A 24,620-nucleotide genomic window follows, 5' to 3' on the forward strand; every position below is an offset into this window, starting at 1 on the left:
CAAAGACACCACAGAAGCATGAGTAGACATATGTACAACGCATGACAGAACAAACTGTGATCGACCCCATTCACGTTATTGGCCTGTAAACCACTGAAATAGGCCGGTTCCATGCAGATTGTGTGATGCACGGTAGAAGCTGGAGAAAACGTGATGATCCGGCACAAATCAGAATAAGAACTTTATTGCAGTCGTTGGAACTTCTAAGGTCTTGCAGAACTTTGGAAGATCCACATAGAATATGTGTTGTACATACAGGATCCTCCGGGTGTCACAATTGAATTAGGCAGCTTGCTTCTTCGTCGGGCGAGAAGGTGTAGAGGTCGTAGTTATCATCTTCGCCGGAGATGGGCGGCGGGGAACAGCCTGCGATAGCTCGATCTAATGGCCGGTATGCACGCCGGGCAGCAGACCAGCAGGCAGCAGCATCGATCAAGAGACAGAGACGCCTTGTGGCCGGCTTCTGTCGCCCCCGAGAAGGAAACAGCGGCTTCTTTCTGCCGCGAAAGATGGGGGACTCGGTTGTTCTAATGGGCCTCCAAAATCGAGAGGCGGAATCGTCAATAGGCTCCAATGGACCTCCAAAATTGACGGGCGGGAAACCGCCAAACTGCCCTCTGGACCTGCAAGCTTCAGCCTGGCCGTACTGATAGCTTCGGCCTTGAGCATCACATCCAGCATCTCGATTCTACTTGCATACGGATCTTACTCTCAGGTGATTAGCTACCAGTTACTATCAAAACAAGTTGATTTTGGTACGCGCGCAAATGAGAAGAATTCAGACCCATTTTGGTTAAAGAGTCAGCTGCAAAGATTAAACAAAAAGAGGGCGATTCACAATACCCGTACCATTATCAAAGGACGTTTTCTCATGCACCCAATACTCCATAGAATCTAAATGGAGTATTTGGGAAGGGCATATTGTTCCCCGCCGCCCATCTCCGTAGGATCTACATTTATTTGATCTTTGCCTTTTATTGTTGGGATCTGGAGAGTGAGGGAGAGAGACGGAGAGGGAGTTTACCTTCTCCTTGGCTCGACGATCCCGGAGCGGTCATGGTGAGCGCCGGCGACAACGGCGGTAGAATAGGGTCGGTGGTGGAGCTTCCCGCCGCTCCAGCGCTCCCTTTAGATCGGTCTAGGGTTGATGTCGGTGGGGTATGACGGCGCGGTTGAACTTCGTAAGTCGTGCCGTTGGCCCCCCACCACTTTATATAGCGTTGTGCGACGGGGGCCCACCAACCATCACAGGGTTGGACACCCCCGATCAGGGCGCGAGGTCAAGGGTCCAATGGGCCGTTGGGCCCACTGGGAGATCAATCTAACATTTTCCCCCTTGATCTCACTATATACTTTTAACTGTACATTTGTCATTTTACTCGTTCCATCACATATTAGTACGCAGAGCATGTTTCATCGTCACAGATCAATTGCCGATAGAATCAGACAGCTACAACATACCTCTCTGTTTTGAAACAAATTATGTTTACTTTTGGGCCTAACACGATCCAGGAATCATAGGCTTTCCCTTAAACCCATACCGGCTAAGTGTTCTTTGAACACATTGGGTGGTAAGCCTTTCGTTAAGGGATCCGCAAGCATATCCTTTGTCCTTATATGCTCGAGACTTATAGTGTGATCTTGGATTTTATCTTTCACAACATAATACTTTATCTCTATTGGTTTGGTAGCATTACTCGACTTGTTGTTGTGAGTATAGAATACTGCGGGCTGATTGTCGCAGTACATCTTTAGTGGTTTGTTAATACAATCTACCACTTTCAAGTCGGGTATAAATTTCTTTAGCCATATCGCCTGCCCCATGCCCTCATAACATGTTATAAATTCTGCATACATTGTGGATGATGCAACTATTGACTGTTTGGAGCTTTTCCACGAAATAGCTCTACCTGCGAGAGTGAATACATATCCAGACGTGGATTTTCTATCATCTTTGTCTCCCGCAAAGTCTGCATCTGAATACACTCTTATCTCTAGGGAATCGGATCTTCTATATGTTAGCATGAGGTCTTTTGTGCCTTGCACATAACGCAATGCTTTGTTTACCATTTTCCAGTGCTCTATGCCTGGATTTTCTTGATATTTACCGAGTACCCCGGTGATAAAAGCTAAGTTAGGGCGAGTGCACACTTGTGCATACTGTAGGCTTCCAACAGCCGAAGCATATGGCACCGCTTTCATTTGATCGATCTCGTATTGACTTTTGGGACATTGGAATTTCCCGAAGCTGTCGCCCTTGACTATTGGAGCAGGTGTGGCATTGCTCGCATGCATATTGTATTTCTTTAGAGTCTTTTCTAAATATGCCTTTTGCGATAATCCTAGAACACCATTTTTCCTATCTCGGTGAATTTCTATGCCCAAGACATACGACGCTTCACCAAGATCTTTCATATCAAAATTTGAGGACAAGAACTTTTTTTGTATCTAGTAGTAGACTGACATCACTGCTAGCAAGCAAGATATCATCTACATACAAGATTAGGAAAATATATTTCCCACTTTTAAACTTTGCATAAACGCAGTTGTCCTCAACATTTTCATTAAACCCAAAACTTTTAATTGTCTCATTAAAATTTAGATACCACTGTCTAGAAGCTTGCTTTAATCCATAAATGGATTTCCTTAGACGGCATCCCATGTTTTCCTTCCCCTCCATGGTAAAACCCTTGGGTTGTTTCATGTACACCTTTTCTTCTAAATCCCCGTTTAGAAATGCCATCTTTACATCCATTTGATGCAGCTCTAAATCAAAATGTGCCACTAGTGCCATTATGATTCTGAAGGAATCTTTGCATGAGACTGGTGAAAATGTCTCATTGTAGTCTACTCTTTCTCTTTGTGTAAATCCTTTTGCCACGAGTCGTGCTTTGTACTTTTCTATATTCCCTCTAGAGTCATATTTGGTTTTGTAGACCCATTTACAGCCTACCGTTTTGGCTCCTTTAGGAATTTCTTCTAAGTTCCAAACTTCGTTGGAACTCATCGATTTCATCTTGTCTTCCATGGCCTCCAGCCACTTCGATGAGTGAGGGCTACTCATGGCTTCTTCATATGAAGTGGGATCATTTTCCATATGAACTCTTTATGTATTATAAACTTTATAATCTTTAGGAATTGCTGATCTTTTAACTCTTTGAGACCTTCTAGGGGCCTCATTTTCTGGCACATTCTGTGTCTCGACATGTGGCGTATCTTCTGGAGGTGGCTGTTGCGGCTCCCTTTCATGTGCAACAGTGGGTTGAGTCGGCTCCTGACGGACAGGTTCCGGACCTTCACTCATTGTTGCCATGGGTGGAGTTGCAACAGGTGTTTGCACCACAATCTCGAGGATTGTTCGTGCAGCAACAACAGATAGTGAAAAAAATGGCTCTTGAGTCATTGGATTAGGTGCATGCGCCCTCTTCTCCTCAAGATCAACTTTCCGAGCTACCGTGCTCCCCCTCATCATTTCGTCCTCTAAGAAGACGGCGTGTCTTGTTTCCACAAACTTTGTGTATCTGTCTGGACAGTAGAAACAAAAACCTTTTGATCTTTCAAGATAGCCAATGAAATGGCAACTCACTGTTTTGGTATCTAACTTTGCAATATTTGGGTTAAATACTTTGGCCTCAGCTGGGCTCCCCCACACCCTCAGGTGTTGTAGAGAGGGAACTCTACCTATCCACAGCTCGTACGGTGTTTTGGACACCGACTTGCTTGGTACTCTATTGAGAATATGAATGGCGGTTTTTAATGCCTCCATCCACAATCTCAATGGTAAACTGGAGTAACTCATCATACTGCACACCATATCCATAAGTGTACGGTTACGCCTTTCAGCTACTCCATTTTGCTGAGGTTCGCCCGGCATTGAATACTGGGCAACTATGCCAGTCTCAATGCCCGGCATTTGATTTTGTATCATATCTAAACCACATATCAATGGTAAACTTTCAACCTTGATGTATCTTATATACTGGTGAAGTGGTGATAAGCGTATTATGAGTAAAAATAAAAAGATAATGTAGCTGGCTATTTGTGATTATATATCCTTCCGTTGATGACACCTGAAGAAGTTGCAAACATAACTGTTTATGACTGGTGTTTGGACCTGTTCTATTATTCAGTCGTAGACTCGTAGTAGCTGTTTGCATTTCGGATAAGCCGGTTTAATGTGTTTACTGTCGTTATTTATGGAACAAGGGAGATGAACAGCTAAATTGTTCGTGACAGATCAACAAAGTTTGACACCTGACAATCGCCTTATAACAACAAAAGTTCGTTGCCTGCGAATTGTACCTTGACACGCTTGACAAGTGGTTAGATACGAAGAATAATATTGACAGAGAGGACTATCGTAAGCTGTGGAAGGATTGTTACAAATATTTTGGCTAGCCTGATATTGACAAACCATCAGCCAGCACAATGGTAGGAACTTCCTGACAGGCTTCCCAACTTCTATGACCTCACATTTCTGATATTCATTTCTGCTGGAACAGAGGCCAAGAAAGAGACCTCAAACCAGTTCGGTTGGACTTATCACAAAGTGTATGTACATAACTCCTTTTCTAAAGCCAGAACTCACTGGCCACGACGTATAACTTTATTTCAATGCACTGGATGCATAAATTGCAGAATAATAATGAATGAAAATCGTGTATTTAGAACATCACGATCAGGACAGACGAACTGAAAAATATGCAGTAACTATTAATACTAAATTAAACCAAAAGGAAATGAAGTCAAGGGCACAAATGAGAGCAAAACAATGTATTGTATCTATGTTGCGATCGGGGAAAAAAACTGTACTAGCTATTGATACTATATTGAACTCAAGGGCGCAATTGTGGCACATCTAGTTCGTATTCATCGACTGGCAGGCTGGCAGCACCTAAACTTGATAAGGAAGTTGATAACTGAACACACTGGGTGAAGAACATAAAGACCAATCTTCAAAATGTAGCCCAGTACTCCTTGTTAATATAGGGAATAGTTGATTGATCTGACATTGCCTGCAAGCCGAAGAGAGAGGCATTGTCAATAAGTTATAATAGGTAAATAATTTGACCCTTTAGAATTAAACTATTATCAATGGAAGCTTAAGATTTGTGTTGGCCTTCCAGGGTAAACTTAATTCGACAAATGCAAAGAGTAAGAAGTAGACAATGGAAAAAACTATATTTTGTGCATAGCCGTAATAATCCCATCCATATGCATGCAAGCAAACATGGATAAAATGGTTAAAAGATACTAGGAGGCATAAAATGCACAACGTCCTAAACAGTACAAGAGTAATGGAATTAATGCACCAATGTTTCTGCTGAACTTTTAAATCTCAATATAGTATCTGTACTGAATTGTAACCTGAATGTATTCGCACAAAATGGAACGGAGGAAGTACCAATGTACCCAGTGACTAAATGTTACCACAAAACACACACATATCAACAACAGTTCAGTAACAGCTTCTGGTTGTTAATTGTTATTGATATTGAGTTTATCTTCGCATATCACAACACTGCATAGATAAATTAAATAATAAATCTAAAATTCTGGATGCGCAGAAAAAAAAGATACCGGAAAGTGTCTCGAAGCACAAATAAGGGGATGTTTGGTACAGCTCCAGCTCCACAGATTTGGTGGAGCTGGTCATTCATAGCTTTACTTTTTCGTGGAGCCGGAGCTCTTAATACTTGAGAGATGGTTTGTTGTCTTATCTTGTTATATTATTGAATTAATCACAACTCCAGCTCCACCAACTCCACGGAGCTGGAGCTGTACCAAACACGTCTTAAATGTGTAGTGCATTAATATAAAAAATTGGGTAGGAATCAGCAACAAAATGTATCCGGTGTTTATCAGTTCGTGAAGACATGAATCAGGGTTACAACCATTGAGGGGCTTGAGGGCAGGTCTCCAAAAGTACACCAGCGAAATTATTTTGTATAAACTTGTCTAAATTAACTTCAACAAGACCAATATAAATTATACTACTAGTACAATAAACTCGTAAAGTCGTAATAAACTTTCTTTTACATCTGTGACAATGTGTTACTTGCATGAATCATAGGTAAGATAACTATATTTCCCATCCATATATGCATGCAAGCAAACATGGATAAAATAGTTGAAACATAGGAGCCATCAAATGCACAGCGGCCCAAAGGGTACAAGAGTTATGGAATTAATCCACCAAAGTGTCTGCTGAACTATTAAATCTCAACATATGATGTAACCTGACTGTACTCACACAACATGGCAAAATGGTGGTTTTCTTTTGATGGGGCAACCCTGTTAAGGATACCAGTGTACCTACCAATTGAGTAAGTGTTCCCCTAAACGACAGATCAACATCAGTTCAGTGACAGCTTCTGTTCGTTATTGCAGACATTGGGTTTATCTTTGCATATCACAAAGTGCATCGACAAACTAACTAATAAACCTGATATTCTGGATGCGCGAAAAAAGAAGATACTGGAATAGTATCTCCAAGCATAAATAAACGTGTGTTCTGCATTAATAGAAGAAGAAAATTGATAGGCATCAGCAATTCATGCAGACATGAATCAGGGTTACATCGACTGAGGAGAGATCTCAGAAAGTGAATCGGCGAAGTTATTTTGTATCAACTTCAAGACCTGATTTTGTCTAAATTAACTTCAACAAGACACAATATAAATTATACTACTTTACACTATAAACCCGTAATAAACTTTTCTTTTGCATCTGTGACAAAATGTGTTACTAATCAACTGTCGATTAAAAGGTACGTAGTAAAACATGTCTTTCCTAGCTATGAGGAGAAAAGAATCTCTATCCAATTACTACAATAAGACAAGCACACCAAAGATGGAAAATATACAGAAAAGCAGGAATCAACAGAATGTCCAGGTACCTTAATTAGAGACTTGTGAAAAGATAAGGTGCATCCGTACGGGCACTGCCTGGATTCCGGAAGAAAGCATGCTTGACAAGGCTTTCTTTGAACAAATGTCCTGTCAAGTTTGAGCGCCAAAATCCCCATTGGAATTCCTCTAGAAACCTGCCCTGACAGAGAATCATGTAGCTTCTAGAGTTATTAATGTAGAGCAGCATATCTCCCTCGTGGGACACAACCAGTTGCGAGCTTGTCGTTGCTAAGTTATACATGCTCTCCTGTGAGAAATTAATCTTGTACTTGAGTGACCAGACCTCCCTCTCATAGTCCTCCAGCACCCAGACCTTGGCAAGTGTACTGCTATCATCGAAGCAACTGAGGCCAATCGAATCTTCCATGTCGTGCAAACGAGTGCAGCAGCTAGTATTAGCAGCAGCAACCGGGAGGCGCATCGACCTGAATGACTCGGCCACGGTGTCGAAAACAACCACCGTGCCGGCGAGGGAACAGCGGCTGGGGTCCCAGTGAAGGCAGCCGCGAAACATGACGGGCGGGCGCGAATCAGGATAATCCGTCAGGCATCACTCTCTTCCGGTGGTCATCGTCGGCGAGCCCCGGCACGTGGACGGCCTCCAGGGACTTGCGCTTTCACCCGCAGGCTCGCCCTCCCCGGAAGCAATATGCCCATACAAGCTCCTTCCAGGCAGACCTGAGCTTCGTGTCCCGAGGCAAGCTGGCCTTCTGGGTCGACCTCCTTCACGGCGGCGTGGTCTGCGACCTGCGGTCCGTTGTTGATCCCGAGCTGCGGTTCGTCCCTCTGCCGCCGGACTGCAAACGGGAGTACCGCGCAGGACACACAAGGGGCACACCGACGAGCCACCGCACCATGGGCTGCGTCGGGGACTCCGTGTCCGTGGTCAGGTTCGTCGAGATCTCCGTCCTCGGCGACGGCCTTCCTGACCCGGACGACCCGCCTCTCCCTAGCGACATCGTCGTGAACACCTGGACTCTGTCGATGGGTGATGATAACCGAGGCCGGTGGGAGTGGAACAGAGACCGTGACATGACGCTCCCTCTGCGGAAGCTCTGGGAGTGTGAGTCCTTCAGGCGGGAGAGGCTGTCGCGGCGGGCAGTGCCCAAGAACCCTGTCCTGTGCGCTGGCGACGATGGGTTGCTCGTCTTCCTGCTCGGCGATTACTACTACAATAGCCGCGGGGACGTGCTGTGCCGCCGAGGCGAGTTCTTGGTCACCGTTGACATGCGCCGCAAGGCTCTGGTTTCCAGTAGCCGTCGCCCTCTCAGCAGCGGTGTACCCAAGTCCTGTTATGATGAGCCTGAGGAACGCACACCTGGTGGAGGGTTTCCCCCTGATGAACCCGATATCTGCGGTGGCATGTTTTCGCGGGATGACAAATGTACCATGGCCAAGGAGAAGAAGAGGAAGCGTTTTTGAGGTTATTATTATCTGTGGTCTGATTGAGCAAGCTGAAAGTAGGTCGTCAAGAGTATCGTAGATTTGTCGCTGTTATTGTGCTGGACTAATTTTGCCAAGCATAACGCTTTTATCATGTAATGGTTATCGCTTGTAATCTTGTTTCAAGGATACAAGGAGTTCGTAATCCATTGGCACATTGTTACCAACTTACCAGACACCAGGGGCAGGGATCATACGCAGTGGTCTCTTTGTTTCTTTCTGGATCTCACTGTGCAGTTACTCTATTGAATGTCTATGAAGATCTAATTTTAGTTCATGTTTAGCATTGTACCTAGAAATCAAGCTCTGTATGGTAGTAAAAGAGAGAAATTATGGCTTAAACAGTTTCGTGGTAATAATAATTACATACAGCACACAAATCTAGCTTATCCTTGCTTTTACATTATGTTAATTAGGTTAATTATGTGACCAGTTGTCTTATTGATTGATGATCCTCCTTTTGGGAAAGCTAATAGCCGTGGCCTGTGGGTATCATCTGTTTGTATTGGATTATTGGACCACGATCCTGCTTGAACATACCCCTGGACTTGATTCTCTGTTTTGTTGCTCTGCAGATTGCTTCCATAGTTTGTGATATGTTGGCTGTAAAATATGTCAGATATGCAATTTACCCGTCGATATGTCCAAGCCTAGTGTGCTGTATTTTCCAGAACCATGTAGTCTAGGAGGAGGTAACTGAGGACTATACAGATCCTGCTGAAATCAAACAGGGGGACTTTACGACACAGGAATGCAGGGTGGATGACAGTGTTTTGAATTGCAGTTATATGGCCAAGCAGAGACATGTATGAGCTGGTAGGCATGAATAAATTGATTTGCAATCAGTTTAACAGAAATCAGAGCTATATGGCAAACCCGAGTGATCGTTCAATTCGCTGCAGTTTGCAATGACCTGATTAGAAGAATCATGCAGTTACAGCTACAGATAATTTCCTGTGAAACTGATGGCCTGATAAGAAATGTCCGGCGTGGAATTGATCACTGCCCCGGGTTCGCAAACTTGCAACCTGAACTCTGAAGTGACTAAAAGGCAGAATGCTATGGAGGGCAAACAATATAGCAACCAACAGATCAGCATGGATGTTTGATCAACAAAAACAGCACCGGATGATCTATCAGTCCTACGATTCAAGCAAGACAAGCAACCTACTAACCGACGTACGTACTGAATTATAGCCTCAGATCATCGACACGGTCAGAAGACAAGGATCAAAAGTTCAGAACCAAATCGACACAGGGTCCATCTCGGATTCACGTCCCGCTACGGGCAAGCTACGGCATGGAAAGCAAAACGAAATCGAGCAAGCGAATGCAGATTCAGGAGACCGGAGCGCACGGACCGATCGAGGCCTCCTCAGTCGTCGCAGCAGATTTAGGACCTATGGAGGCCTCTTGCTCAGTCGTCGCTGAAGGCGAAGGCCGCGTCCCGCGCCTCTTGGGTGGTCTCGGCGAGCTCCGTCGCGTGCGCCCACGCCTGGGCGACGTCCAAGACGCCTCCGAGCCGCGAGCCGGCGCAGGGGCCGTGCAGCCAGGGAGCAGCGGCAGCGGCGTCCCGGCCGTCGTCGTAGTTGTCGCGCAGCGCCAGCCGCAGGAACCCGGCGGCTCCCAGGTGGCCGCGGGCGCTCTCCACCAGGTCGTGCACGGCGCGTACGAGCCCCGCCGCTTCCCGGAGCAGGCCCAGCGCGCGCCGCACCTCAGGGTCGGCGAGGAGGCCTTCGTCTTCGTCTCCGGCGGCGGCGGGGGCTCTCGCGGGGGAGCAGTCGGAGAGCGGCGGCGGCCGATCCGCCGGGCTCGGGCGGGCGCGGCAGCGGAGCGCGAGGTGGCGGGCGGCGCCGATGTGGGCGGCGGTGAGGCCGAGCTCCGCGGAGGCGGCCTCGAGCGCGCGGCGGGTCTCCTCCTCCTCCCCCGAGCGGCCGCCGCGGGCCATTTCGAGTGACTCCTGCTCGCCGAAGGCCGCGACGAGGCCCTCGAGGAGGCCGTGTGCGGCGCGGCAGCTGGCGTCCGCCATCACCGCCCGCCGCAGGAACAGGGCCTTCCAGCCCATCCCCATCCCCTCCTCCTCCGCCGCCTGGTTCTCCTCCTCCACCACGACCCACTCCGTCTCCATCTCCATCCTCGCCGTGGGCCGTGCCGTGCAGCGCGCGTTTTGGTGTCGCTGTACTGTCTCTGGTTGGCTCGCCGCGGTTGCGCCGCCGCGCGCTGTATAATAAAGGGCCGCGTGGGGGTGCCAGGGAGCGCCAGCCTGGCAAAGCGTATATCTTGTCAGCCCTGGGGGTCAACAGGTGGGGAAGCTTCTGGCTCGGACCCACGGTTCAGCTGCTGGGTGCATTTGAACTTGGTCGGGTTCGAAATGTGAGTGGGATAGGTTTCGTGGGCCCCACCGAGGCACCGAGCCCGTGAAGTGAACTACTGTACCTGCCCGGCGACGGTTGCAAAGAGAAACCTGTGTCAAATTAACGGTAATTACTTTATTACGGAGTATGTGGGATATTTCAGCCGTCTTCGAGAGCAAGGGAAGTGGTTAATTATCAAACCAGCTAACCCGTTCGGTTCAAAAACCAGCTAACCCGTGAGGAGGTTCATGCTTAGCGTTTGTAAATAAGATGTCGCTCGACCTTGGAACATGGTTAATTATCAAACCCGACGGTCGGAAACCCCCGCCGGTATAATTCCGGTACCGGTAAATAAGAGTTCACCCTGGACTTTGGTGTCCCAACAATTCTGGGTGCCTACCGGTCAGATTGTTTCCAGTTTTTTTGGTTGACCGGGTTAAGCATTGGTCTGTATTGATGTCAACTCAGCTATCCTGGAGTTTGTCTTTGACCTCCCATTTCGGTTTAAGTTGACGCACCGGACGATGGCTCGACTTTGTTGGCGACTTGTCGAATGAACCAAGTGGAGATATGGCCCGAGCGGCCAGCTCACCATTGCCCTCGTGCCATCTCCTACGCCATGTCCTAGCTTCCATGTTGGTCCGATTGCCAGTTTTTTTTTGCCAGTTTCGTTGTTAAGAGTTTCAAACGATACTGTTTCGGCTTTTCAACACAGGTTGCCTAAAAGATGATGGTCATTTGAAGAAAAAAGAGAGTAAAGATGTCGAAAAATGGCAAAGAATGTGGTCGAGTGGAATGCACACTTAGTTACTGAACTTGTGTCTACCGTCCAATTTAGTCCTCGGACTCAGAAAACGGTCGTGCAGCCATCTAACTGCGAAATACGGTGCAATACGGTCTTATATGGGAAAGTGCTATGTATTTTGCTGACGTGGCACGTATCTGACAGGTGTGGCCCACATGCTGACATGCCAGGCGAATTACAATAACGCCCTTCAACCTTTCTTTCCGCTGCTCCAATCCATCCCCAATTCCCGCTCCGGCCGCTTCGCTCCTCTGCCTCCACGTCTCCACCTCCTTCGGGCGCTCATCATCCCAACCAGATCTGCTTGCGGTGTGAGCAGTTATGGATCGCACCCGGCAGGTTCGGGTCCGGGTCGGAGTATACCAGACCCGGACCCGGCCACCCGCCCCGCGACCCAGACCCGGCACCGGGTCTAAAATTTTCTCGGCCCGGCCCCGATCGGGTCTCGGGTATCCGACGGGTATACCCGACCCGGCTCAGAAAGGTCCAAAAGTAAAGAAAATTACAACCAAGACCTGTTTTTACACAAGGACCCCGAAGCAAAATATGAAAAAGCAATCAAGTCCTAGTTGTAGTCGGGGGAGACGCAGCACCGCTTGGGGCAGGCAACGGGCGAGGCGGCGGCGGGAGCGCCGCTCGGGGCAGGCGGCGGGCGAAGCGGCGGCTGCAGCGCCACTCGGGGCATGTGGCGGCAGGCGACGGGCGAGGCCGCGGCGGCAGCACCGCTTGGGGCCAGCGGCGGAAGTCGGCAGGCGAGGCAGCGGCAGCCGCTCGGGGTCGACGGCGGCAGGCGAGAGGCAAGGCGGCGGCGGCGGCAGGCTTGCGGGCCGGCGGCTGCAGCAGCTCCGCTAGGGGCCGGCGGTGGCGGAGAGGAGGCAAGAGGCGAGGTCATGCTCGAGATTGGGTTGGGGGCGGCGGACGGGGGAGTTTATTCATGGATTGGGGAAAGACAAAGAGAGAGGATTAGGGTTAGGTTTTTCAATTATATACCAAGTAGTACTGGGCTCTGGAGTGTTGGGCCTTCTTACCGGGCCTTGCTGAAATTGACAAATATAGATGCGGGTATGCGTGTATACGGGGCCGGGTCTGGCACTACCAGACCCGGACCCACCAGACCAACGGGTCCAAAAATTTCCCATTTGCAGACCCGCGGGTCTGATTCTTTACCAGGCCTGCATGCTAATCGGGTCTAGACCCGTCGGGTATTCGGGTATCGGGTACCCATTGCCATCCATATGAGCAGTTGGTCATCTATTTACAACAAGGATGAGCACGCGAGGACTAGCTCGTTGTGGGGGACCGAGTATGAACTACTCCCTCCAATTCATATTAATTGTCACAAAATTTACCAAATATGGATGTATCTATGGCTAAAAAATGTCTAGATACATGTAATATTTCAACAATTAATATGGTTATTGCAATTTGATTTTTGTCTAGAACATGTCACCATGTAGGTTACGCTTGTCAGATATGTCTCATTACACAAAATATGCCAGCAAAATTGGGAGCCCGGAGGCAGAAACCCCGTCCTAGACCCTACATCAACCCGTTGAGTACCTACGCCGCCGAGAGCCCGAGACACGACGCCCCTCTCCTCCGCCCGTCCCCACCGCTTCCGCTGCCACGTTCCCCTGCCTACAGGTCACAGCCCCTCCGTCGCGCTCGACCACTCAAACTCAGAAGAGAGAGACAGAGAGAGGAGGAGAACGCACCTTCGACGATGAGGACCTCACGGACGCATAGCGGGATGCCGCACATGTGGTTGGCGCACGTCATGCCCCCCCTCCCCGCACTGTCGCATGTGTGATTGGCGCACATCATGCGCCCCGCGCCGTCGCACGTGTGGTCGTCGGCGAGCGGGTCCGGTGCCTTCCTGGGGCTGTTGGTCGACAAAGACTCCAGCAGCAGCACAAAGAGGAGGAGGAGGAGGATGACCATGGCGGGCGCGGGCGAGGCGAAGAAAGGGGTGCGCTGGCGAGGCCAAGTAAGGGGATGCCGAAGTCTTGGGAGAGGGGCTGCCTCCTGGGGTGCTATGGTTGCTCCACTCAACACTCTACATTGACTTTGGAGATGGTAAACTTAGTCACTTAATTAGATCATGACGTCCCTCCAGTGCACGTACGCAAGTCCATCATTAATTAAAGTTCGGTTTTGCTAGTTAGAGATCAGTCGATATGTTAGCCATCGGATCTTAATCCAACGATATCAAGTGGAAGATGAGAGATTGAGAATGACCATCAGATCTTAATCCAACTGCTCTGAAACGTTGACTGATATTTAAGGCCCATTTTTAAAAATTGGACGACTTAGAAATAGCCACACCCATTGAAGTTGTCTATCGTCTGCTCCGTTGAAATCCCCACCTGAAAATTAATCATGTCACACATTATTTTTTTGGGTAAAAAACACATTTCATAGTTGTGAAGTTTTATTTATCTTGCTTATGTTCAGCATGTGCGGGAGCGCAAGATATATACAATACGTAGTATATAAACAAAATTAGTTAGGCCGTACGTAGAAAGGCATGTCCACTCTACTAGGCTAATACTTCTTCTGTTAAAAAAAATATGCTGATACTTCTTCTAAGTACTCTGACCCCAATTGAAAAGTAAAGCTCAAACAAATTATCCACATCACACAGAAAATTCCATATACATCTATGAGTTACATTTATATACAACGTATTTAAGAATACACAAAAATCGACCCGAAAGCAACGCACGTTAAGGTACACCTAGCTAGTTTTCAGTGGTGAGCCATACACAACCTTCAGAAGGAGACAATGGTCCAGCTGGTCGCCTCACTTTCAAATAAATATGATTCCAGCAGTAGCCAATCATCAACGCATCTGTCAGAGGGAATAGCACAAAATTTCTATTGGGTGTCGTCGCACACAATTCTGCAAAACGTGGACAGCATTTCGTTAGCATCCATTCACATCAATATTAATAACGAATGTACAATCTTTCTCCTTACTACTCGTACAACTGGCACCTTTGTACAGAACAATTTTCTGGACCAAGTGTATATAACTGATAAGTTAATTGTGTCAGAAATCAGTATCGGATTTGAAGCACAATTTATTGAAGTTGAGGGGCTTCTGTGCCCCCATCTCATTTCATTGAAATGGGGCGGAGTTTATTACAGCTAGCACGGAATAATGCAACCACGCATTATACGCACACCAAGCACCACGCACGTCCAATTCTAATACAACAGCCCGATGGATCTTCTTGATTGTTCCAAATTTTTCATAGCCAATGTCCATCTGCACCTTCCTATCCACAGAGCACAGAATCTTCCATCTCGTCATGTCCTGATCGTTCCAAATTTCGGTATGTACCAAAAAATTGTCCAAAATGAAACTGTAAACCTTGTGCATACTATCGTGTGCTTTCTCTGGAATCGTGCGGAGCAATCCTTAGTTTTCATCAAGAACAAAATAACTGCAGGAAGAACATTAACTTAGTGGTTTTGTCTGGTTTGTTTAAATAAATCAATAAAAATGGTTGTATGCATCATTTTGATGCAAAGGCCGAAAGTTACAACCTCCTTTTCGAAAAAACCCCGAAGGAAGGACATTAACAACAGAACCCGCCTAGCTAGCTAGTGGCCAATTTATCATCTCCACGCTTATATGCGGGCATAATTGATCCTGCGAAATTATTTCCGCATGTGATACAAGCTTCGCGGACTGCTAAAGTTCAAAATTAGTCTCAAATAACTTGCAGCGGTCGAAATGGTCTGTGTCGAGTGGTACATCACAAACGGTTTCAAATAACATCCGTATTTGATGTTCTAGTCCTCAGAGATATGGGTGGACTCAGAGACATGTATCTATATTCAACCGTTTATATATGAGGATTTTCTATGCTACACATTTAATTTTGAGCTAGCTTCAAAACAATATAGATTCTATACACTCTATAGGCAAAGTTAAATAATTATTTCCCTTGTTAACTAATAACAATCATCATATTCAAATAAGAATATAATTTAGTACTAGATCGAAACTATTTTTCAATAGAGTGTGTGTCTTGTATGGTGTAATAAAAACTCAATGGGAAGACGCCCCCTGACTTTTCTTTTCAACCTTGGCGGACAGGTTTCACAATCATGTGTGCGCACCATTGCACCTCATTTGGGACTTCCGAATTCTTCGACCTTAGCTGTGGTGTGAGCGTTACGTATCTCTTGTGGCGTCTCGAAACAAAAAGAAGGTATGCATGCATATGGTTCCCTCTTATGGACGTGACACGCGAATAAACAACGTACATATGCATGCACGCAGGTGCTGGGCGCACTAAACCCTCCAATAAATAGGCTTCCCAAGCCCAAGAGCTAGCCCCAATTAAGTCCAACCAGCATAAGTTAGCCATGGCAGCATACAGTATTACACATACGGCTCTCCTGCGCACCCTAACAAGCATCCTCTTTGCCTCCAGTTCCATATTGCTGGCGGTGCCGGCCGGCTCCGCGGAGTCCACCAGCAAGTCCGGAACCACCCACCGCTTCGAGCTCACCCACGTGGACGCCAATGGCGGCTTCACCAGGGAGGAGCTCATCCAGCGCTCCGAGGACAGGGCCAAGCTTCGAGCAGCGATGCTATCGTCAGGCTCAGGCTTGAAGACACACGCCAAATACGTAGCCAGTGCCCGATACACACCCCAAGAGTACCTGATCAAACTTAAGATCGGCAAGCCGCTGCAGAGCTTCGACGCCGTGGCCGACACCGGCAGCGAGCATGTGTGGACGAGGAAGCTGGACAACTGCCGTTGCCAAGCATCGTCCACCTTCGCCCGCTGGTCCTGCTCCCACCCCAACGTCTCGGCTCCTGGTCATGAAAAACCCGACACAGTGTTGTGCAACTCCAAGTGCGAGCCCAAGAGCACCACTCCTAGTCCTTGGGCGTGCAATAAGGAGGGCTCCAACGGGCCGTGCATGTTCAAGAGGAACTACGGCGGCGGCAATGTCTCGGGGTTCATGGCTACCGAGAGGCTGACCATGTCGCCGTCCTCGGAGCCCACCAAGAAGCACATCAGCTTGGGCTGTGCCATCGACTGGGCCGACGGGCTGATACCGGAGTCCGCCGACGGGATCGTCGGGCTTAACCGGGGTCCCATGTCGCTCGTGAAGAAGCTCGAGGCCACAAACTTCGCCTACTGCCTCAGAGACCCGCTGGTCGCGCTCGACGAAGACGTGCCCAGCAGCCGACTCTTGTTCAACTACACGGAGGACCTCCTGGCGGACAGCGCTAGCGCTGTCCCCTTTCAGACCACGTCGCTGGTCGACGCCGTGGACGAGAAAGACAAACCCGTGGGGGCTTGGATGTACCACGTGCAGCTAGATGGCATCTCTGTTGGCCAAAATATGAAGCACAGGTGGCTCCCCGAGGACAGCTTCAAACGGAGGAGCACAAAAGGTAAGAATAAGGGGGTGATGTTTGTAGATTCGGGCACCTCCCAAACGATCCTGGAGAAGGGTGTTTTCGACCAACTCTTGGAGCTGTTAAAGGCTCCGGAGAGTGGGCTGGAAACCGTGGAGTACAAGCTAGAGGAGAAGAAGAAGTGTTACCAGCTCAAGCCATCTGCACCAGCTGACGGCCAGAGGGAGTGGCCAGAACTGGTACTCTACTTCCCGGGAGCCGAGATGCGTCTGCCGAGGGCCAACTATATGGCCGAGAACGAGGCTGCAGGGCCGGAAGTGTCCTGCTTGACCATCCATGAGGATGCGGAGCAGTCCATCCTGGGCAACTTCCAGCAGCAGAACATGCACATGCTCTTTGACCTCGCTAAAGGTGATGAGAAGCTCAAATTTGCTCTGCACAAGGACTGCAGTAAGATGTGATCAACAACATACATGCATATCTTCTTAAGTACTATATATGCACGTTAAATAAAGCATCTATCATATATAGATGCGCGAGATCGCGAGCTAATTAAGAGGGAACGATCGATCACACCTCAAGTCAGTCGATCAGTACGTAAATGTGTCTGCATGCGCGCGTGTAAAGCAATACATGTCTATCTCTCTACTTATATGTATACATAATTAATGAGTACGACAGTACTGTGCAAGTAAAAATAAAGTAACCTATATGTATAATCCGAAACAGTTTCAAGCTAGGTTGGTTAATCCCCAGCCAGCAGCTAGCGCGCATCCTTCCATGGGTGTGACTTCACGGTGATACAGGCGTAGATGCACGTTGGAACTAGAACGCACTACAAGAGGAGAATAGAATCTAGAGACACTATTTGGGGTTCACAAAAAGACTATAATCTATCTAAGCCTGTAGACACAATTTATAGGGGAAGACTATCCGGCGGAGCTCCCCCAGGATGCATCTGCGCAGACAAATTCCGAAAAATCCCGGTGCGGGGAAGAGGAGGAGGGCATGCGGCGGAGTGGACCTTGGGAGCAGGAGAAGGAGGGCACGCGGTCACCGTCGGGGGGAGGAGGCCCTTGGCAGCGGCGATTTGGGGAGGAGGAGGCTTGGGGGGAGAGAGAGAGACGAGACAGTGAGAGAAAAGGTGTGGGGGTCGGGGGAGAGAAAGGAACAGGTAGGGGCGTTGCGTGCGTGGATTCGTCCACCCGAGGCGGACGACCAGCAAAGGAACAGGTAGGGGCACTGCATGCTGGTCGCGCCGCCGACGTCCAACTACGACGTTATCGGCGATGCTCAGGCCTTGAGGGGCGTGACGAGCGGATGATGCGGATGTGGGGGTGGAGGCCAGCAGGCGGAGAAGATGCGGGTGAGAGAAGCAAATGAGCAGCTTTGGGATCTGATCAGATGCCGCCACACTCCACGCAGCTGCACCTGAGCAGATAGAAATCGATGGCGGCGGAGGAGGATTCACACTTGGATCTGACTCATCCTTCCGTGTGCATCATCGCCACTCAGGGAGTGACCGTCATGGCCGTCCTCACGCACCACCATCCACACTCCTTTCATGCCCAGCACCATCGATTAGGGTTTTTTGAGGCCTCACTTCGGGCCTTGTTTGGTACTAGAGTTTTTGAGTTGTTTTCTAGGAGATAATCCACACCAAAATGAAAAACACTAGAAACCCAAATGTTTGTTTGGTAAAAAGGGTTTAGAGGAGATTATCCCTAGTTTTCGCCAACAAAACACTTCATTTTTGTACCAAATTAAAACACTTCTCGTACTAGTGTTTTTTAGAAAACCACTAGTGTTTTGGGTGCAAACCCTCAAATACCAAAACACTAGTGACTAAAAAATACACTAACACCAAACAAAGCCTTGAGAGAGAGAGGGGGCGGCACGGAAGGGGAGGAGGCGCATTGTGATGTCTCATGGGTGGAGTGGGCATCGGGCATCGCCCATTGCTAGTTAACAGGTTTTTTACGACGGACCTCAGTACCCGATTCAACATGTTTTTGACGACGGACCTAGAGCAGCCGCCACAGGACAGTCGGATCTGATGGCCATGAATGCCTATGGAACAAGATCGTACGGTTCACAAGCGTAATGCTCTAAGAGGGCTTGGAATGGGTTTTGGAAAGGACCATTAGATTGATCCTCCAGAAGAATCTGTTAGGGCCGGCTGTTATAAAGCACGCAGTATAAGAAAACATTAAACAAAGAAAAGGATTTTCCTGACGCCCAAACCCAAGCTCCCTCGCCCCATACCTCCCACCACCCATAAATATCCTCTGAGAAAATTACCTTCGCTTGGGAAATCTTGTGTTCGATCCTGGAAAACACAATACAAACGATTGTTTCTCGGGAAACAGTTAACACACACAGAGAGCAACCAACACAATTACCCTGTTTACAACTAAAAATCAGGCCCATTACGGTACGGTTGCTTCATGCAATACAACTGGAAGAGACCTTATGGAGTACTTTGGTATTCAACACATTATATAATACTCCCTCCGTTTCATAAAGAATGGCGCGCACATATATCGAGATTTTACATTGACCAACAATTAGACTGACCATACGAGGATTACGTGATACAAAAATTATATCATATGATTCGTATTTAAAAAACGTTTCCAACAATATAAATTTATACATATAATGTACATATTACTGGCTTAATTGTTGAGTAAAGTTCCACCTCGAAAAGCGTGTGCACCATTCTTTATGAAAAAGAAGGAGTATAAAGGAATTCATTAATTAATTATTTGTAGTAGCTGGCGACGGAGTAGTACGACTGCAGCACAGTAAGGGCAAGCACGACAGCGGCGGCGACGACGGAAGTTATCACCCACGGGTTGGTGAGGTAGCCGCTCACCAGGGCGACACGCCAGCGGGGCCAGCTCCCTCTCTGGAACCTAGCGACGTCCTCCATGACGCCGGCGAGGTAGTTGCGGTTTGCAGAGGTGTGCACCTCCGCGCAGAGGCGGCTGAAGAACTCCACGGCCGTGTCAGCCCTATCGCCATTCATGTGGTTGACCAGCACCCCGCTCTGGTGGAGGAGCCGCACGTCCTTGGCCGTCTTGAGGAGGCAGTCCATGAAGATGAAGTACGCCGTGATGCGGCCCGGCGTGCCCGGGTATGTCTGCTCGAAGGCGATGAGGTTCCGGAACAGGGGCTCGCTGTAGTCGTATAGTTGCAGCGGCGGGATCTCTAGGTTGCCTCCCTGGAACCTGACGTCCAGGAAGCTGGTGGCGCCCTGCTCCCGTGTCCGTGGGATGAACACAACGCCGGCCTCCTCTAGCTCCTTGGCGCACGGCAGCCACCACGTGAGCTCAGCCTCTGGCTCCAGCAGTAGTGGCTCATTGGGACGATTGGGCGTCTCCAAGTCCCTCGGGAAGTCGATGGAGAGGTAGTATAGGTGGAGCAGGTGGTGCACGCCCTTGCAGGCGATGGGTGCCGAGTTCAGACGGCGAGGATAGAGCGAGCTCAGCAGCTGGAGGCCGCCGTTGACGAGGTCGCCGCCATTGCCAGTATTACTGAGGTGCTTGGAGAGCTTCCTGAGGACGAAGAAGGGGACCTGGTTGCTCAGCAGCAGTAGGTCGCGCTTCACGGTTCCCCACACCCAGCACCGGCCCATCATCTGGCTCCACTCGTCCAATTCATCTTCGTCGCGCCGGTCCTTGACAACATTGTTGCTGGATCCTAGTTTCGCTACCCGGTCGAACTTGAGCAGGCGTCGGAGGACGAAGCAGCCGTCCAGAAGCATCTTCATAGCCAGCTGCTCGTCGCTCGTGCCGCCCAAGGCCAAGACGTCGTCGTTGGAGGAGGAAGAAGAAGAAGAAATGGTGCTGTAGGCGGCACGAACTCGCGGCACGAGCCGCATCATCTTTCTGAAGCATTCGAGAAGCAGCGGCTCGTGTACCTCCGGCGACCACCTGGTGGCGGCGACGTGCCGCTGGCGCCCCACGATGAGCTTGCGGACGCAGCACCACTTGTACTTCTCCAGCCTGAGCATGCTGGCCGTGCTGCGGTGGCTGTCGAAGAGCGGGCCGATGCAGACCACTTTGGGGGTGTAGGCGCCCTTGTTTCCGTCCGTTAGGTCCCCGGGGACCTCACAGATGGTTGGCGGCTCTGGGGGCCGTTTAGTAATCGCCTTGCTCACCTTTGTCTTCACCTTCTCCATGAAATCCTGGGGTATCTTCTCCTCCTTGCTCACCTTTGTATTCATCTTCGCCATGAAATCCTGGGGTATCTTCTCCTCCTTGCTCTCTTCGTTAGCTGATTGGAGAACCATCCAGATTGCCGTTCAAGATCATTGAATAAAGGTTGCAAATTAGTGTGACATAGTACTGAAAAAAATATGCTTTTAGGAAATACTCTCTCCTTTCCACGAGGTTGGCGTATTTGGTTTCATTAAAACAAGACTTTGATCAATAATAACATTATTAGTATGTAATGGGGACTAATTCAATACACACACCCTCCTCAAAGTCCGAAGGGTAGGATCGTCTTTTTACATTTTTCTTTCTTCTTCCTCTTGCCCTCCAGTCGCCTATGTTTTCCTTCCTCCAGCCTCCTTTTTCTCTCGCAAGGTGTCCCTCCGGTGCGATTCTGTAGAATTGTGTCTTCTATGTCGCTGTGAAATTTCATCGCGATCCAACTGTAAAAACTCCAGCAAATTCCAAAATACCAATTGTTGTTCGGATTTCTCGCGGCCGTGCGTGACAGCATGATGTTTACATGTTTCCCGCTGATTCGAGTAATTTTTCAATGATCCCTTTGGTGGAATTGTGCGGAATTGTGTCTAATATCACAATATCAAATTTCATTACAATCCAACGGTGGAATTTCTAGAAAACATCAAAACACCGAATGTTGTTTGGATTTCTTGCGACCGTCCGGTACAGCACAAACATCCTACTTCCTCGCATGTTTCCTGTCGCTCGGTGGGATTGTGCATAATCATGTGTACTACAACAACGTTAAATTTCATCGCGATCCAACGGTGGAATCACTGGCAAACTTCAAAACACCGAGTGTTGTTTGGATTTCTCGCACCCGTGCAAGACAGCACGAACATCCGACTTGTTCGCGTATTTCCGGCTACCTCAAGAAATTGTTCTCCGATCACTTTGGTGGGATTGTGTGGAATTGTGTCTACTACAATCTCGTGAAATTTCGTGGCGATCCAATGGTTCAATTTTTATGATACGAAACCACAATTATCAGCAAGAACTTTTCATGATGAAAAAGAAAGAGTACTTCAAGAAGATACTAAAGGAATACGTGCGCATGTAATCCAAAGGGAAATTGGGAATCAATTATTAGGTTTTTGTGGCATCTTACCTGTGTCCCGCGTGGCCTCCTCCTCCGATGAGTAAACAGGATCTTCTGGTTGAGGAATTGGATTTTCATCTATGCTGCTAAGTTTTTGCCCTGAAAAACAATGACCACCGTACCGTCTACAAATTAATATACGACATCAAACTTAATTTGGTTTATTTAGCGCGGTTTTAAATTTTTATTTATTAGACACATCTTAAACTCCCAAACCTTTTCTGTTTGCAATGCAAGCCCATTTATTTTGAAAATAGGAAAAATTAATAACATCTACGCTAATTTTGTGTAATTTGTGCTCTCCATGTGAACCAATTAACCAATACATGAAGGACAAAGGTGGCAATATATGCTGCATTAATACTTGGTCTAGCACTTAACCAGATGCTTCTTGGTTATTGTTATTTTTGAGATGGCTCTAATAAACTGAAAAGAAGGTGGTTTTTGCACAGGCGAGAAATATTGTTTGCCAGGCCAGACGTCTGGCCTGTTAGTCACATCAAAATGATACTACTTGCATGTATGTACATAATTATTCTAGTTGCAGTAACATCTAAGGCCACTCCCAATGCTAGTCTCTTAGCACGTCATCTTAGGCATTTTGATGACATGACGTCTTATTAATGATGAAACCGTCTCTTATGCTAGCGACCGTCTTTTCACGCAAACCAACACAAAGTCATTAATTCTTTCTCACAAAGTTATTAAATAACTGCTACTTTAGAGACAAAAATAAGAGACAGTGCATTGGGGGTATGGTTTCTTAACATTTATTGTGGGCTAAGAGACAACATATAAGAGACGATGCGTTGGGAGTGGCCTAAGGCACCACGTCAGCTGAGAGATAATTAAAGAAGCTGGCGCTTCGGTATCTGTGGGAATGGAGGCGGCAGTTACTGCATTTGCATGCAGCGGGGCCGGGAGAGCTAGGGGCAGTTTAGGATATTAAATAAGTAAACTTGGTTAAAGTTTAAAAACTAATTTAGAATCGTAGATGTTGGTAGATTCTCTTGGTCAAAGTTTAAAAAGTTTTACTTAGAACAAAGTTAGGAGTTCTTACATTTAAGAACGGAGGGAGTGCAACTATATTTTAATCATAAGCCTAAACCCTAAACTCTAAACTTTCCGAAGTTTGGCCATATTTATTTATAGCTGCAATGTCAAATGAATATAAGTATGTTGTGTTGAACATGAAATATATTTTTGTAGTGTATTTACTTGGTATTGTAGATGTTAATACTTTAATCACTAAACATGCTAAATCTATTTATTTTTTTACTTAGAACAAAACTAAGATACCCTTCTTTACGGATATGGAGGGAGTACAATAATTTCAACATAGAAATATACGTTGTAGTAACTAGTCATGTGTAGTTGCGAAGGAAATTTGGCTAGTTCCTTAAATAGTGTAAATGAATTGGTGCAGAGATGAGATATCAACTATATATATTATACACATGCACGCATATGCATGCCATAGCATTCGTTTGTGTAAATAGCCACCATGATTTAACCTTATTGTTTTGTTCGTATATACTTCCTCCTTTCTCAATACATGGCATATTAAAATTACTAAAGGATTTAACTAGAATACTTTTCTAATATGTGACTTTTATGATACGGAACTCCAATTAATTATCAGTAAATATATTTGAAGATGAATCAAATGCTATAAATTTCATGCTATTGAGTTTTGACTTAACAAAACCTAATACGCCATATATTGAGAAAAAGGGGGGGGGGGGGGGGGGGGGAGGGGGGGAGAGTACAAAGAAGCAATACAAAAAAAGTTGTGTAGACACTCTCTAGTTATTTTTCTGGATACATGAGCGCTTCCCTATTAATCCTTTGCAATCCCAGTAAATATGGTGTCATTGACCTACCCACTTGGCAGCTAAATATCATATCTCTGGCAGTGCGATATTGTTCCCAGTAGCAATTGGCTTGTAATTTGGCAACAGACACTACCGGAAAAGCCTACGTTGCCGATCCCGACCTAAAAGACAGTAACAAACAATAGAGGCACCCTTTGCTTTGCCTTTTGAATGTCAAACTGAGTAGATCGAGTGATAATTACCTTGGTCAGACGCCATTTTCGTTGATCTTTTGGTAATGGCACAGAGAACTTATATTCACGTATCCGTGGAAACTAGAACAGGCAAGGGAGTATATATATGTCTGTTGCAGTCTATCATTGGAGAAGCTAATTAAAGGATACATGCATAGACATATATATAGGTGACGAGCTCGTGTAGAACAAATTCTTTCCTTGCTGATCTAATAAAGTGCATACCTGCAAAAGGCCGTAGAATATAGTATTGCCCTGGCTGATTATAAAGTGCACGCCTGCAGATAAAGACCATATAGAATATATTATT

At 47.3% G+C, this 24,620-nt stretch overlaps 4 protein-coding genes across 5 annotated transcripts; 2 read left to right on the forward strand and 2 right to left on the reverse strand.

The window, feature by feature from the left end:
• Positions 1 to 7,276: 7,276 nt before the first annotated feature.
• On the forward strand, positions 7,277 to 8,600 carry LOC112271717. The gene is made up of 2 exons (XM_024461489.1): positions 7,277 to 7,354; positions 7,446 to 8,600. Exons 1-2 carry the CDS (start codon positions 7,277 to 7,279, stop codon positions 8,331 to 8,333), a joined length of 966 nt encoding a protein of 321 aa, XP_024317257.1. The 3' UTR covers positions 8,334 to 8,600.
• Positions 8,601 to 9,399: 799 nt separating this feature from the next.
• Positions 9,400 to 10,604, reverse strand: LOC104584335. The gene has a single exon (XM_010238630.3). It carries the CDS (start codon positions 10,486 to 10,488, stop codon positions 9,772 to 9,774), a length of 717 nt encoding a protein of 238 aa, XP_010236932.1. The 5' UTR covers positions 10,489 to 10,604; the 3' UTR covers positions 9,400 to 9,771.
• Positions 10,605 to 15,845: 5,241 nt separating this feature from the next.
• Positions 15,846 to 17,582, forward strand: LOC104583891 (aspartic proteinase nepenthesin-1). Its single transcript, XM_010237900.3, has one exon. The coding sequence runs from the start codon at positions 15,894 to 15,896 to the stop codon at positions 17,361 to 17,363; it is 1,470 nt and encodes a 489-aa protein (XP_010236202.1). The 5' UTR covers positions 15,846 to 15,893; the 3' UTR covers positions 17,364 to 17,582.
• A 1,942-nt stretch (positions 17,583 to 19,524) lies between these two features.
• Positions 19,525 to 24,456, reverse strand: LOC100839706 (UPF0481 protein At3g47200). Of its 2 annotated transcripts, XM_024461036.1 has the most exons (4): positions 24,320 to 24,447; positions 24,126 to 24,238; positions 22,252 to 22,341; positions 19,525 to 21,183 (listed from the first exon to the last, which is right to left on the reverse strand). In XM_024461036.1, exons 2-4 carry the CDS (start codon positions 24,145 to 24,147, stop codon positions 19,667 to 19,669), a joined length of 1,629 nt encoding a protein of 542 aa, XP_024316804.1. In that variant the 5' UTR covers positions 24,148 to 24,238; positions 24,320 to 24,447; the 3' UTR covers positions 19,525 to 19,666. The 2 variants fall into 2 exon arrangements, with proteins under 2 accessions (XP_024316804.1, XP_003570749.1); XM_003570701.4 differs by lacking the exon at positions 24,126 to 24,238 and having other exon boundaries at positions 24,320 to 24,456.
• Positions 24,457 to 24,620: the final 164 nt, after the last annotated feature.

The sequence above is a fragment of the Brachypodium distachyon genome, chromosome 3 (assembly GCF_000005505.3).
Source record: "Brachypodium distachyon strain Bd21 chromosome 3, Brachypodium_distachyon_v3.0, whole genome shotgun sequence".
Taxonomy (NCBI): domain Eukaryota; kingdom Viridiplantae; phylum Streptophyta; class Magnoliopsida; order Poales; family Poaceae; genus Brachypodium; species Brachypodium distachyon.